The sequence below is a fragment of the Orcinus orca genome, chromosome 2 (assembly GCF_937001465.1).
Source record: "Orcinus orca chromosome 2, mOrcOrc1.1, whole genome shotgun sequence".
NCBI classification, from domain to species: domain Eukaryota; kingdom Metazoa; phylum Chordata; class Mammalia; order Artiodactyla; family Delphinidae; genus Orcinus; species Orcinus orca.
In genome coordinates this window covers 115,158,837-115,173,892 of record NC_064560.1, presented here as the reverse complement: position 1 = coordinate 115,173,892, position 15,056 = coordinate 115,158,837, and the positions used below count along the sequence as shown (strand labels likewise).

Sequence of the window (15,056 nt, the reverse complement as noted above, 5' to 3'; positions counted from 1 at the left end):
ACTGACTAATAATAGCCTCTAAAATATAATATCATCTACTAACCTATTCAGAGCAGGATTTGTCAACCTCAGCAGTACTGACATTTTGAACTGAATAATTATTATTTTGAACTGAATCACCTAATAATTATATAGGTGACTGTCCGTGTGCCATAGGATGTTTAAGCAGCAACCCTGGTCTCTACCCACTAGATGCCAGTACCATTCCCCTAGCTGTGACAATTAAAAATGCCTCCATGACCCTTTTGGAGAAATGAGGTCTACAAATATCTACTATGCTTTAGCTGAAATTGACCAGGCTTCAGCTAAAAATATATAACAAGATAAATGAAACTTACTGTCATATAGCAAAATAGAAATAAAATACTAAAGCTGACTGTTTCCTGAGAAAGGAAGAGAATAAAGAAAAGCAGTATGTTCTACACAACTGTTAACTATACATAAACCAGTCAAACCTAGAATTACAGTGAAGCAAAAAACAATTCTCTGTATAAAATCTAAAACTTCACATTCCTAACCTAAACAACCTCTAATAAAAGAAAGAAAAGGGCCTCCCTGGTGGCGCAGTGGTTGAGAGTCCGCCTGCTGATGCAGGGGACACGGGTTCGTGCCCCGGTCCGGGAGGATCCCACATGCCACGGAGCGGCTGGGCCCGTGAGCCATGGTCGCTGAGCCTGCACGTCCGGAGCCTGTGCTCCCCAACAGGAGAAGCCACAACAGTGAGAGGCCCGCGTACCGCAAAAAAAAAAAAAAAAGAAAGAAAGAAAAACTAAAAGTGTTGTTAAGATCTAAAAGTTAAAAGTTTCAGGCAGGAGTAGAGAATAAAAAAGTTCTCTGTGTTACCATGCTGTGTTAAGTCAATCTCTCTCACAAAAGGCAAAAAAAAAGCCTAAAGCTGTTTCCAGTTTCCTTACCACTGGCCTCTTCTATCCAACTAAATTACAAATGCTCCTACAGGTCCACAACCCTCTGATACCAAATCTCACCTGGTGGCGGAAAAATGACCTGAAATGACAAGGGACTATAGACTTTATTTATACCACTTGCTGTGAACAGTCATAGGTTTCTTACAGAAATGCTCTGTTTGATTACAGGATCCTGACCTGACTCCACTAGGGAAGTATTCAGAATTCTGAAATACATGTGGCGCCAAGAGTTTCAGATAAGGGTGTATGGACTATGTTATAAACAAGGCAAAAATATATCACTTATATACTTCTGCAGAACAGGAAGAAAAAGTGAGAGAACTGTTTAAGTCATATATTTAGAAACAAGCTGTATTAGCAAAAACAAACTTATAGTGCACAATAAAACAAAGTAAATTATGTAGAATTAAATATATTATAAATAGTAATATACCAAGAAAGGTACATCATAAAATACATACAGAACACCAAGTTGTTATTATAACCAATCCTGTACATTTCTAAATCTTACCTACAAGAATATGTTGTCTCTCCACTTTTGAAAACCTTCCCACAGAGTTGAAATGCTCCACTGTGCTTCAATTTCTCTAAGCAAATATCTGGATCTTCTCCAAATAAGTACCATTCCAGTGGAGTGACTATTGACATTTGTATATTCTCCTCCTGCTTTTCCAAGTCTGGTTCCATTTCAGCAAAATAAATTTCGGGCACCAATCGTGCCAAATGGTTCAAGAAAGTAGTATGAAAATCAATTTGCTGATGCCACCACTGAAAAACAAAACAAAACAAAAATTAAACTTTGTTACAAGTTCCTTCTTAAAAATCTAGGGGCACCAGTAATTGTGTAGTTTCAGAGGAACTGATTTACAATATATTCTTCCTTTATACTTCACCAATACAAAAGGAAAGTAAATGATTTTTTTTTTCAAAAAAGGCTTGGAAATAAGTGGTTGTCCCCATATCACAGATATCTGGAAAAAAGAAGTGCAGCTATAGTGGATGGAGAATTACTCTTCCCTTCTGAAATGGTCAACTCCTGGTGTGTGAAGATTCTATTATCAGTCAAAGGCTGTACAGACAAAGTATTCCCCATACCAGTAGTTTAACTATTTTATTTTCTTCTTACAATTTTATTGAGATATAATTGACATATAGCACTTATAAGTTTAAGGTATACAGCATAATTATCTGACTTACATATATCATGAAATGATCACCACAATAGTTTTAGTGAACATCCATCATCTCACACAGAAACAAAATTAAATGAATAGAAAAAAAAAAGTGTTTTTCCTTGTGATAAAAACTCTTAGGATTTACTCTCTAGTAGTTTAATTATTTAAAGGAACCATAGCGTTTAATGAGAGATCAAAATGAATGAGTGCCAGAGTTTTCAGAACACAAAAAGCACTAACCATAAAAGAAAAAAACAGATAAATTGGACCTCAGCAAAAGTAAAACCTTCTGCTCTTCAAAAGAAACTGTTACAGATGGCATTTCTGCCATGCTTATTTATACATGAAAACATGTTCAACATCATTAAATCATTAGAGAAGCGCAAATTAAGACAACAATGAGGAGAAACCAAGATGGCGGCGGAGTAGAAGGACGTGTAGTTCATCTCTCTCCACAAAAGCATCAAGAATACATCTACAGATGGAACAATTCTCAAAGAACACCGGCTGAACACTAGCAGAAGACCTCGGACACCAGAAACAACAAGAAACACCCCTGCATAACCGGGTAGGATGAAAGTAAGAAGGGAAAAATAAGAGGAGAAAAAGTGGGACAGGATCTGTGCCCCTCAGGGGAGCTGAAGCACAGAGGTTCCCGCATCCGGGGAAGCCCCCTCACTGATGGGGAAATCACTTGGGACAGAAGGCGAACATCTGAGGCTGTCAGAGGAGGATGAAATGGCTGGTCTGTAGCAGACGGGACAGAGTGAGACCTACACAGATGGTCAGTGCCACAGGCCTGTGTGCCCCAGACTGGGACGTGTGTCTGCCAGTTCACACGGGGGCTGAGAGCTGCAACATGGGGATTAGAAAGCAAACCTGGGGGGAGAACTGCTGTTGGCTGCAAGGAGACAGCCTGAGGGGACAGGAGGGAGGAAATCAGCAACCGGGACACTTATGAAGGAAACCCAAACTGCCATAGAAGCAAGGCACCACTGTTGAATGACGTGCAGTGGGTGGAACCACCACAGCAGCCTCTCTCTCCCCACGCACTGACCCCTGCCCCAACAGGCGCTAGGAAAAGCTGCCAGAACTGACCTTCTCATGCCGGTCACCAGGCGCTAGGAAAGGCTCCCACTAGGGCCAGATCTCTCATGCCCGTGGCCACCAGTTTTCCTGCGTACCTGTCGCTGCCAGGGCCCCCAAGACCCAGGCAGTCATGCCACCTCCGCGCCCTGTCCTCACCAGAGCAGACCTGAGGGCTCCAAGGCAGCCTCGGAAGCAGACTCCGGTGGGTGGCACACACGCAAAGGTGGGGTTAAAACCACAGCTGAGCCCCAGGGGCGGGGCGACTAAAGAAGAGGAACAAAAATCTTTCCGTGCAGCTACACAAACTGCACGTTAAATCCCCGCGATCGTCTTGGTAAATCCTCCATCTATGAAATATCTGAACGGACAACGAGTGTTCCCAGAACAGAAACCAGTCTAGTGCTAGCAGCTATGGACTTTGGGGACTAGTACACCCAAGAGTTGGGCCATGTCAGAGTCCTAGCTGTCCCCCAGTACCCAGAGAGAGACCAGAAACCTACCTAGAGGTTTTGGAGGGTGGCCTGGGGATACAGAGGTTGGCTGTGACTCAAGGTGAGGGCAAGGACACTGACAGTTGAGACCCCAGGAAAATATAATTATTACTATTTTTTTAATGTTTTGTTTTGTCCTGTATATTTTATTATTTGTTTTTATTTAGTTTTTTAAATTTATAATATATTTTTTCTATTTCTACATTACTTTTTTGTTGTTCTGTGTTTTTAACTTGCTTTTTTTTTCTTTGTGCTATTTAACTTTTATTTATTGTTTTTGTGTGTTTGTTTTGTATTCCTTGCTTTTTCCTTCAATTTGCATTCTGCTTTTGTTTTTGTTTTTCTGGTTAGTTTTGCTTTTAATTGTTTAATTTTGTTTTGGGATTCTTTTGTTGGTCTGGCTGTTCTTTTTCATTTTCTCTGTTTTATGTTTTGGTTTCTTATTTTGTACGTGTGTGTGTGTGTGTGTGTGTGTGTGTGTGTGTGTGTGTGTGTGTGTGTGATTATTTTTGTTTCTGTTTGGTTTTACTTTTACCATTTGGGGTTTTGTTTGTCTCTTCCTTTGTTTGTTTCTTCCTTTTTAATTGTTGCTGTTGCTTCTTGCTTGTTTTTGTCTTTGCTATTTGTCCCGAGTTTCGTATGTCTGTTTGTTTTCATTTGTTTTCTTCCTACCCTTTTATTTCTTTCTTTTTTCTTTTCTTTTTTTTTCCCCCATTTTTGCTGAGCTGTGTGGCATGCGGGGTCTTGGTTTCCAGGCAGGGGGTCAGGCCTGAGCCTCTGACGTGGGAGTGCCGAGCCCAGGAAACTGGAATGCCAGAGAATTCCTGGCCCCAGAGCTCTCCCGGGAGTCTCCATCTCAACTCCAAGACCCGACTCCACCCAACTGCCTGCAGGCTCCACTGCTGGACACCCCACGACAAACAACAAACAAGACAGGAACACAAACCCAACCATCAGCAGACAGGCTGCCTAAAGTCGTACTAAGGCCACAGACACCCCAAAACACACCACCTGACACAGCCCTGTCCATCACAGGGAAAAGATCCAGCTCCACCCACCAAAACGCAGGCGCCAGTCCTTCCCACCAGGAAGCCTAAACAAGTCACTGGACCAAACTCACCCACTGGGGGCAGACAACAGAAGCAAGAGGAACTATGACCCTGCAACGTGCGGAAAGGAGACCTCAAACACAGTAAGTTAGACAAAAGAGAAGACACAGAAATACGCAGCAGATGAAGGAGCAAGGTAAAAACCCACCAGACCAAACAAATGAAGAGGAAATAGGCAGTCCACATGAAAAGAATTCAGAGTAATGATAGTAAAGATGACCCAAAATCTTGGAAGCAGAATGGAGAAAATACAAGAAATGTTTAACAGAGACCTATAAAAACTAAAGAACAAACAAACAGTGATGAACAACACAATAACTGAAATTAAAAAACAAAATAGAAGGAATCAATAGCAGAATAACTGAGGCAGAAGAACGGATAAGTGACCTGGAAGATAGAATGGTGGAAATAACAGCCAAGGAGCAGAATAAAGAAAAAAGAATGAAAAGAATTGAAGACAGCCTCAGAGACCACTGGGACAACATTAAACGCACCAACATTCGAATTATAGTGGTCCCAGAGGAAGAACAGAAAGAGAAAGGGTCTGAAAAAAATGTGAAGAGATTATTGTTGAAAACTTTCCTAACATGGGAAAGGAAATAGTCAATCAAGTCCAGGAAGCGCAGGGAGTCCAGGCAGGATAAACCCAAGGAGAAAAATGCTGAGACACATATTAATCAAACTATCAAAAATTAAATACAAAGAAAAAATATTAAAAGCAGCAAGGGAAAAACAACAAATAACATACAAGGGAATCCATGCAAGGTTATCAGCTGATCTTTCAGCAGAAACTCTATAGGCCAGAAGAGAGTGACAGGATATATTTAAAGTGATGAAAGGGAAAAATCTACAACCAAGATTACTCTAGCCAGCAAGGCTCTCACTCAGATCTCACAGAGAAATCAAAAGCTTTACAGACAAGCAAAAGCTAAGAGAATTCAGCACCACCAGACCAACTTTACAACAAATGCTAAAAGAACTTCTCTAGGTAGGAAACACAAGAGAAGAAAAAGACCTACAAAAACAAACCCAAAACAATTTAAAAAATGGTAACAGGAACATACATATTGATAATTACTTTATATGTAAATGGATTAAATGCTCCAACCAAAAGACACAAAGTGGCTGAATGAATATAAAAACAAGATCTGTATATATGTTGCCCACAAAACACCCACTTCAGACCTAGGGACACATACAAACTGAAAGTGAGGGGATGGAAAAAGATATTCCATGCAAATAGAAATCAAAAGAAAGCTGGAGTAGCAATACTCATATAAGACAAAATAGACTTTAAAATAAAGACTGTTACAACAAAGGACACAACATAATGATAAAGGGATCAATCCAAGAGGATATAACAATTGTAAATATGTACGCACCCAACACAGAAGCACTTCAATACATAAGGCAAATGCTGACAGCCAAAATAGTGGAAATCGACAGTAACACAATAGTGAGGGACTTCAACACTACACTTACACCAACAGATAGATCATCCAGAAAGAAAACTAATAAGGAGTCACAAGCCTTATATGACACATTAAACCAGATAGACGTAATTGATATCTATAGGACAATCCATCCGAAAGCAGCAAAATACACTTTCTTCTGAAGTGCACATGGAACATTCTCCAGGACAGATCACATCTTGGGTCACAAATCAACCCTTGGTAAATTTAAGAAAACTGAAATCGTATCAAGCATCTTTTCTGACCACGATACTATGAGATTAGAAATCAATTACGGAGAAAAAAACCGTAAAAAACACAAACACACGGAGGCTAAACAATATGCTACTAAAGAACCAAAAGATCACTGAAGAAATCAAAGACGAAATCAAAAAATACCTACAAACAAATTACAACAAAAACACGACGATCCAAAACCTATGGGATGCAGCAAAAGCAGTTCTAAGAGGGAAGTTTACAGAAACACAAGCCTACGTCAAGAAACAGGAAAAATCTCAAATAAACAATCTAACCTTATACCTAAAGGAACTACAGAAAGTGGAACAAACAAAACACAAAGTTAGCAGAAGGAAAGAAATCATAAAGATCAGAGCAGAAATAAATGAAATAGAAACAAAGAAAACAACAGCAAAGATCAATAAAACTAAAAGCTGGTTCTCTGTGGTTTCCCTGGTGGCGCAGTGGTTGAGAGTCCGCCTGCCGATGCAGGGGACACAGGTTCGTGTCCCGGTCCAGGAAGATCCCACAGGCTGCGGAGCGGCTGGGCCCATGAGCCATGGCCGCTGAGCCTGCGCGTCCAGAGCCTGTGCTCTGCAACAGGAGAGGCGACAACAGTGAGAGAGTCGCATACCGCCAAAAAAAAAAAAAAAAAACGCTGGTTCTTTGAGAGCATAAACAAAATTGATAAACCTTTAGCCAGACTCATCAAGAAAAAGAGGGAGAGGACTCAAATCAATAAAATTAGAAATGAAAATGGAGAAATTATAACAGACACCACAGAAATACAAATCATCATAAGAGACTACTACAAGCAACTCTATGACAATAAAATGGACAACCTGGAAGAAATGGACAAACTCTTAGAAAGGCATAACCTTCCAAGACTGGACCACGAAAAAATAGAAAATATGAACAGACCAATCACAAGTAATGAAATTGAAACTGTAATTAAAAATCTTCCAAGGGCTTCCCTGGTGGCGCAGTGGTTGAGAGTCCGCCTGCCGATGCAGGGGACACGGGTTCGTGCCCCGGTCCGGGAAGATCCCACATGCCGCGGAGCGGATGGGCCCGTGAGCCATGGCCGCTGGGCCTGCGCATCCGGAGGCTGTGCTCCGCAACGGGAGAGGCCACAACAGAGAGAGGCCCGCGTACCGCAAAAAAAAAAAAAAAAAAAATCTTCCAACAAACAAAAGCCCAGAACCAGATGGCTTCACAGGTGAATTCTACCAAACATTTAGAGAAGAGCTAACACCCATCCTTCTCAAACTCTTGCAAAAACTTGCAGAGGAAGGAACACTCCAAAACTCATTCTATGAAGCCACCATCACCCTGATACAAAAACCAGACAAAGATACTACAAAAAAAGGAAATTACAGACCAATATCACTGATGAATATAGATGCAAAAATCCTCAACAAAATACTAGCAAACAGAATCCAACAACACATTAAAAGGATCATACACCATGATCAAGTGGGATTTATCCCAGGGATGCAAGGATTCTTCAATATATGCGAATCAATCAATGCAATACACCATATTAACAAATTGAAGAATAAAAACCATATGATCATCTCAATAGATGCAGAAAAAGCTTTTGACAAAATTCAACACCCAATTATGATAAAAACTCTCCAGAAAGTGGGCATAGAGGGAACCTACCTCAACATAAGAAAGGCCATATATGACAAACCAACAGCAAACATCATTCTCAATGGTGAAAAACTGAAAGCATTTCCTCTAAGATCAGGAACAAGCCAAGGATGTCCACTCTCACCACTATTAATCAACATAGTTTTAGAAGTGCTAGCCACAGCAGTCAGAGAAGAAAAAGAAATAAAAGGAATATCAATTGGAAAAGAAGAAGTAAAACTGTCACTGTTTGCAGATGACATGATACTATACATAGAGAATCCTAAAGATGCTACCAGAAAACTACCAGAGCTAATCAATGAATTTGGTAAAGTTCCAGGATACAAAATTAATGCACAGAAATCTCCTGCATTCCTATACACTAACAACGAAAGATCAGAAAGAGAAATTAAGGAAATAATCTCATTCACCATAGCAACAAAAAGAATAAAATACCTAAGAATAAACCTACCTAAGGAGACAAAAGACCTGTATGCAGAAAACTATAAGACACTGATGAAAGAAACCAAAGATGACACAAACAGATGGAGAGATATACCATGTTCTTGGATTGGAAGAATCAATATTGTGAAGATGACTACACTACCCAAAGCAATCTACAGATTCAATGCAATCCCTATCAAATTACCAATGGCATCTTTTACAGAACTGGAACAAAAAATCTTAAAATTTCTATGGAGACACAAAAGACCCCAAAGAGCCAAAGCAGTCTCGAGGGAAAAAAATGGAGCTGGAGGAATCAGACCCCCTGACTTCAGATTAGACTACAAAGCTACAGTAATCAAGATAATATGGTACTGGCACAAAAACAGAAACAAAGATCAATGGAATACGATAGAAAGCCCAGAGATAAACCCACACACCCATGATCAACTAATCTATGACAAAGGAGGCAAGGATATACAATGGAGAAAAGACAGTCTCTTCAACAAGTGGTGCTGGGAAAACTGGACAGCTACATGTAAAAGATGAAATTAGAGCACTCCCTAACACCATACACAAAAATAAATTCAAAATGGATTAGAGACCTAAATGTAAGACCAGACACTATAAAACTCTTAGAGGAAAACATAGGAAGAACACTCTTTGACATAAATCACAGAATCACAGCAAGATCTTTTTTGATCCACCTCCTAGAGTAATGGAAATAAAAACAAACAAATGGGACCTAATGAAACTTAAAAGCTTTTGCAAAGCAAAGGAAACTACAAACAAGACGAAAAGACAACCCTCAGAATGGGAGAAAATATTTGCAAACATATCAATGGACAAAGGATTAATCTCCAAAATATATAAACAGCTCATGCAGCTCAATATTAAAAAAACAAACAACCTAATCAAAAAATGGGCAGAAGACCTAAATAGACATTTCTCCAAAGAGGACATACAGATGGCCAAGAAGCACATGAAAAAAGCTGCTCAACATCACTAATATTAGAGAAATGCAAATCAAAACTACAATGAGGTATCACCTGACACCAGTCAGAATGGGCATCACCAGAAAATCTACAAACCACAAATGCTGGAGAGGGTGTGGAGAAAAGGGGACCCTCTTGCACTGTTGGTGGGAATGTAAATTGATACAGCCACTATGGAGAACAGTATGGAGGTTCTTTAAAAAACTAAAAATAGAACTACCATGTGACCCAGTAATCCCACTACTGGGCATACACCCAGAGAAAACCATAATTCGAAAAGACACATGCACCCCATGGAAGCAACCTAAATGCCCATCGACAGACGAATGGATAAAGAAGATGTGGTACATATATACACTGGAATATTACTCAGCCATAAAACAGAACGAAATTGGGTCATTTGTAGAGATGTGGATGGATCTAGAGACTGTCATAGAGAGTGAAGTTAAGTCAGAAAGAAAAAAACAAAAATCATATATTAATGCATATATGTGGAACCTAGAAAAATGGTACTGATAAAACGTTTTGCAGGGCACAAATAGAGACACAGATGTATAGAAGAAACGTATGGACACCAAGGGAGCAAAGTGGCGAGGAGGTAGGTGGTGGTGAGATGAATTGGGAGATTGGGATTGACATATATACACTAATATGTATAAAATAGATAACTAATAAGAAATTGCTGTTTTAAAAAATAAAATTTGAATGATAAAATAATAATAAAATGGTAGCTCTAATGTCAACCACATCAATAATTACATTAAATTTTTTTAATTAAAAAAAGAAGTAACAAAGGATTAATCTGCAAAATATACAAACAGATCATATATCTCAATATCAAAAGCAAACAAACCAATCTAAAAATGGGCAGAAGCCCTAAAGAGACATTTCACCAAAGAAGATATGGAGATGGCCAAGAGGCACATGAAAAGATGCTCAACATCACTAATAATTAGAAAAAGGCAAATCAAAACTACGAGATATCACCTCACACCAGTCAGAATGGCCATCATCATGAAATCTATAAACAATAAATGCTGGAGAGGGTGTGGAAAAAATGGAACCCTCTTGCACTTTTGGTGGGAATGTAAATTGATACAGCCTCTGTGGAGAACAGTATGGAGGTTCCTTAAAAAACTAAAAAATAGAACTACCATGTGACCCAGCAATCCCATTCCTGGGCATATATCCAGAGAAAACCATAATTCGAAAAGACACGTGCGCCCCAATGTTCACTGCAGCACTATTTACAATAGCCATGACATGGAAACAACATAAATGTTCATCAACAGAGGAATGGATAAAGAAGATGTGGTACAGATATACAATGGAATATTACTCAGCCATAAAAAGGAACAAAATTGGGTCATTTGTACAGATGTGGATGGACCTAGAGACTGTCATACACAGTGAAGTAAGTCAGAAAAACAAGTATCGTATATTAACGTATATATATGTAATCTGAAAAAATTGGTATAGACAATCGCATTTACAAAGCAGAATAGAGACAAAGACGTAGAGAACAAACGTATGGATACCAAGGGGTTGCGGGAGTAGGTAGGATGAATTGGGAGATTGGGATTGACATATATACACTACTGATACTATGTATAAAATAGATAATTAATGAGAACCTACTGTGTAGCATAGAGAACTCTATTCAATGCTCTGTGGTAACCTAAATTGGATGGAAATCCAAAAAAGAGGGGATATATGTATACGTATAGCTGATTCACTTTGCTGTACAGTAGAAACTAACGCAACATTGTAAAGCAACTATACTCCAATAAAAATTTTTTTTAAATGACAGTGAGATACACCTATAATACCTAAATAAACATTTGGCAATACCAAGTATCAACAAGGATGCAGAAAACTGGAAAAGGAATGTGCTGGTAGGAACTCAAAATGTTATACATCCACTTTACGAAAGAGTTTAGCAGTTTCTTACAAAGTTAAATATATACTTACTATATGACCCAGCAATCAAACTCCTAGTTATCTACCCAAGAACTTATGTTCACAGACAATTGTACATGAAGTTATAGCAATTTTATTCATTATCGCTCAAAACTAGAAATGATTCAGGTGTCCTTCAACTGGTGGATTATAAACAAACTGTACATCCAAACCATAGAATACTGCTCAACAATAAAAGGACTGAATTATCAATGCATGCAACATCAAAAGAAGTCAAACTCAAGAGGCTATGTCCTACTGCCTCTTAGCAGTTGGGACCATGTTCATGTTGTCAGCGTATCTGTGAACTGAGCAAAGCCCACCTCTGTGCCAAATTCCTGATTCCCATTATAAGTGGCTTTGGTGTTTTTCCTTTTTTGGCTGTGCTGCAAGGCATGTGGGATCTTACTTCCCCGACCAGGGATCGAACCCACGCCCCCTGCAGTGGGAGTGCAGAGTCTTAACCACTGGACTGCCAGGGAAGTCCCTATAAGTGGGTTTAACAGACACTATATGCAGATTTCAATACCACCACCCTTAACTTCAATCAAACAAGAGAGCTTTCTAAGTATCAAGAAATGCCCTGTTAAAAGACTTTCATGGATTACTCGTTGGCAATTTGGCCTTAAATGTGAAGTGATTACCTCAAACCACACAGCCAGCTCAACATTTTTAATGCCACTCAGTAACAGCAGGCCTAAAAGAGAGGTAGGAGAAACAGAACTCTCTAGTATCAAACCAACAGTGGTGATTTCAGTTGCAGTTAATATCCTTCCAATTAAATTAATACTGTTCATTTGAAATATGTTGGCTTTCTGGTTTTATTAGAATTTCATGTTTGTTTTATACTTAAATTAAAACTGTAAGTATAAGGCATTCATAGTAGTTTTATATTTGTACACATTTAAGTTATATTATAAATTTTTAAAAAATTTTTAAAGGCTATATGCTATATAATTCCATTTATATAACATTCCAGAAAAGGCAAAACTACTCGAGATAGAGGATAGCAAAGTGGTTGCGAGGGGCTGACTACAAAGTAGCAGCAATGTAATTTTTGAGGGCAATGGAACTGTTCTGTAGTATCTATTATGGTGACGGTTACACAACTGTTGGCAACTGTCAAAACTCATAGAACTGTAGAATAAACAGTTATTTACTTTATGTAAATTTTCACAGTGAATAAAAAAGAACATAGTTTGAAAAAGAAAAGGAGAAACAGGTTGAGAGAAAATATTTGCAATAATACATTCCCTCCAAAGATCAGGGATGAAGCAAGGATATCTGTTCTCTTCTATTCAATATTGTACTACAGGTCATAGCTAGTGAAATAAAACAAGAAAAATAAATAAAAGGCATGATGATTGCAAAGGAAAAAGTAAAGCTGTCTCTATTCACAAACAATATGATTACTCTTCATAAAAAACTCTAAGGAATCAGTTAAAAAACACACATAAAAATGGTAAGTGAATTGAGCAAACTCATTAGATATAAGATCAACAGATAAAGATCACCTGTATTTCTATACACTAGCAACAAAAAACTGGAAAATGAAATTTTTAAAAAAACAGCATTTACAATAGCATCAAAAAACATAAAGTACTTGGGAGTTAATTTAATAAAGATTGTGAAAAACCCCTACACTGAAAACTACTAAACATTATTGAGAGAAATTTCTAAAACACCTAAAAAAATGAAGAGCTACATCATGTTCATTACTTAAAAGATTCAATACTGAGATGTCTATACTTCCTAAACTGAGCTACAGATTCTACACAATCCCAGAAAGCTTTCTTGTAGAATTGACAAGCTGATTCCAAAATGAATATGGAGGGAATTCCCTGGCATTCCAGTGGTTACAACTCGGCCCTTTCATTGCCATGGCCCAGGTTCAATACCTGGTTGGGGAACTAAAATCCCACAAGCTGCACAGCACAGCCAAGAAAAAAAAAATGTAAAGGACTTAGAAAAGACTTAACACTACATGATTTCGGGACTTACTATAAAAGATATAAGAAATGAGACTGTGGAATTAGCACTGAGATAAATATATATATATTTTTTGAGATAAATATATTTATCAATGGAACTAAGAGTTTAAAAATGAATCCACACATATAAAGACAACTGATTTTTTTAAAAGGAACCAACATAATTCAAAAGAGACAGCATTTTCAAAAACTGGTGCAGGAGTAATTAGATATCCTTATGGCATCAACCCGTACTTCACACCACACACAAAAATTAATTCAAAATGAATAAAAGATTTAAATATTAAAAAATAAAACTGTTGGGACTTCCCTGGTGGCGCGGTGGTTAAGAATCCACCTGCTAATGCAGGGGACACAGGTTTGATCCCTGGTCCAGGAAGATCCCACATGCCACGGAGCAACTAAGCCCATGTGCCACAACTACTGAGCCTGTGCTCTAGGGCCCACGAGCCACAACTACTGAAGCCCACACACCTAGAGCCTGTGCTCTGCAACAAGAGAAGCCAACACGATGAGAAGGCCGTGCACTGCAATGAAGAGTAGCCCCCACTTGCCACAACTAGAGAAAGCAGGTGTGCAGAAGCGAAGACCCAATGCAGCCAAAAATAAATAAATAAAATAAATAAATTTTTTTAAAAAATAAAATAAAACTAAAATTTCTTGACAAAAACATAGGAGAAAACTCTTTGACATCCTATGGGTGGGCAAAGAGTTCTTGGACAGGGCAGAAAAAGCACCAACCATGAAAAAAATGGATAAATTTTTTATTTTAATCAAAATTAAAACCTTCTGTTACTCAAAATGAACATGAGTAACTGTTACCCAATACTGCTACTCACTGTGCATTTTTCAAATTTTTCATACAACCAAATACTGAAAGATGAATTTTAGAATGGATCTATATTAAAATGAACATGCCCCTACTTCTTAAATTAAGCTACCCCTTCTATGAAATTACACAGAAACAGGAGGAAACTAAGAAGTATATTTATCATACACTAACCCAACTTGCCAGTAGAGCATAGGGCACCAACCCACAGCTATCTATGGTAGCTAAGGTCCTGGCCCTTTTGGCACAGGAACACCCTTGTGCCAAGATGTGAGACTGATTATTCAGACCACTGGGTAGTGTTATCTAGGCAAAAACTTACCAAAAGAATGAAGGAATCCTAGAAAAAATAATAGGGATGGAAAATTAGGACTCTTCAGTCTGTAAAAACAAAGGCTAGATAACGTTTATAAAATCATAAAGAGTTTCGACACAGTTAACATATACTTGTCCACTATATCTTAAAGTAAATTAACAGGTGTCCCCTTGAAGTGTTAAAAAACAATTTTCAAGGCAAAGAAAAGGAATGAGAATTCTATTCAGCTATGATAAACTAATAAAACTTGTCTAAGGAGTTTTCTAACCTGACATTTAATTAGAATTAAGAATTTACAAGGCAGGGAGACCTTCAAGATGGCAAAGGAGTAAGACGTGGAGATCACCTTCCTCCCCACAAATAAATCAGATATACATCTACATGTGGAACAACTCCTACAGAACGCCTA

At 38.4% G+C, this 15,056-nt stretch overlaps 1 protein-coding gene across 6 annotated transcripts in view; it reads right to left on the bottom strand.

The window, feature by feature from the left end:
• Nucleotides 1–15,056, bottom strand: part of UBR1 (ubiquitin protein ligase E3 component n-recognin 1) — a 169,562-nt gene that overhangs the window by 127,708 nt on the left and 26,798 nt on the right. For 3 of the 6 annotated variants that reach the window (XM_033435659.2, XM_004273939.4, XM_033435660.2), the window contains one exon: nucleotides 1,438–1,694. In XM_033435659.2, coding sequence (XP_033291550.1) covers nucleotides 1,438–1,694 — 257 coding nt within the window. Of the gene's footprint in view, nucleotides 1–1,437; nucleotides 1,695–15,056 lie in introns of those variants that run through there. The other 3 variants (XM_049705390.1, XM_033435661.2, XM_033435662.2) reach the window with 3 other exon arrangements.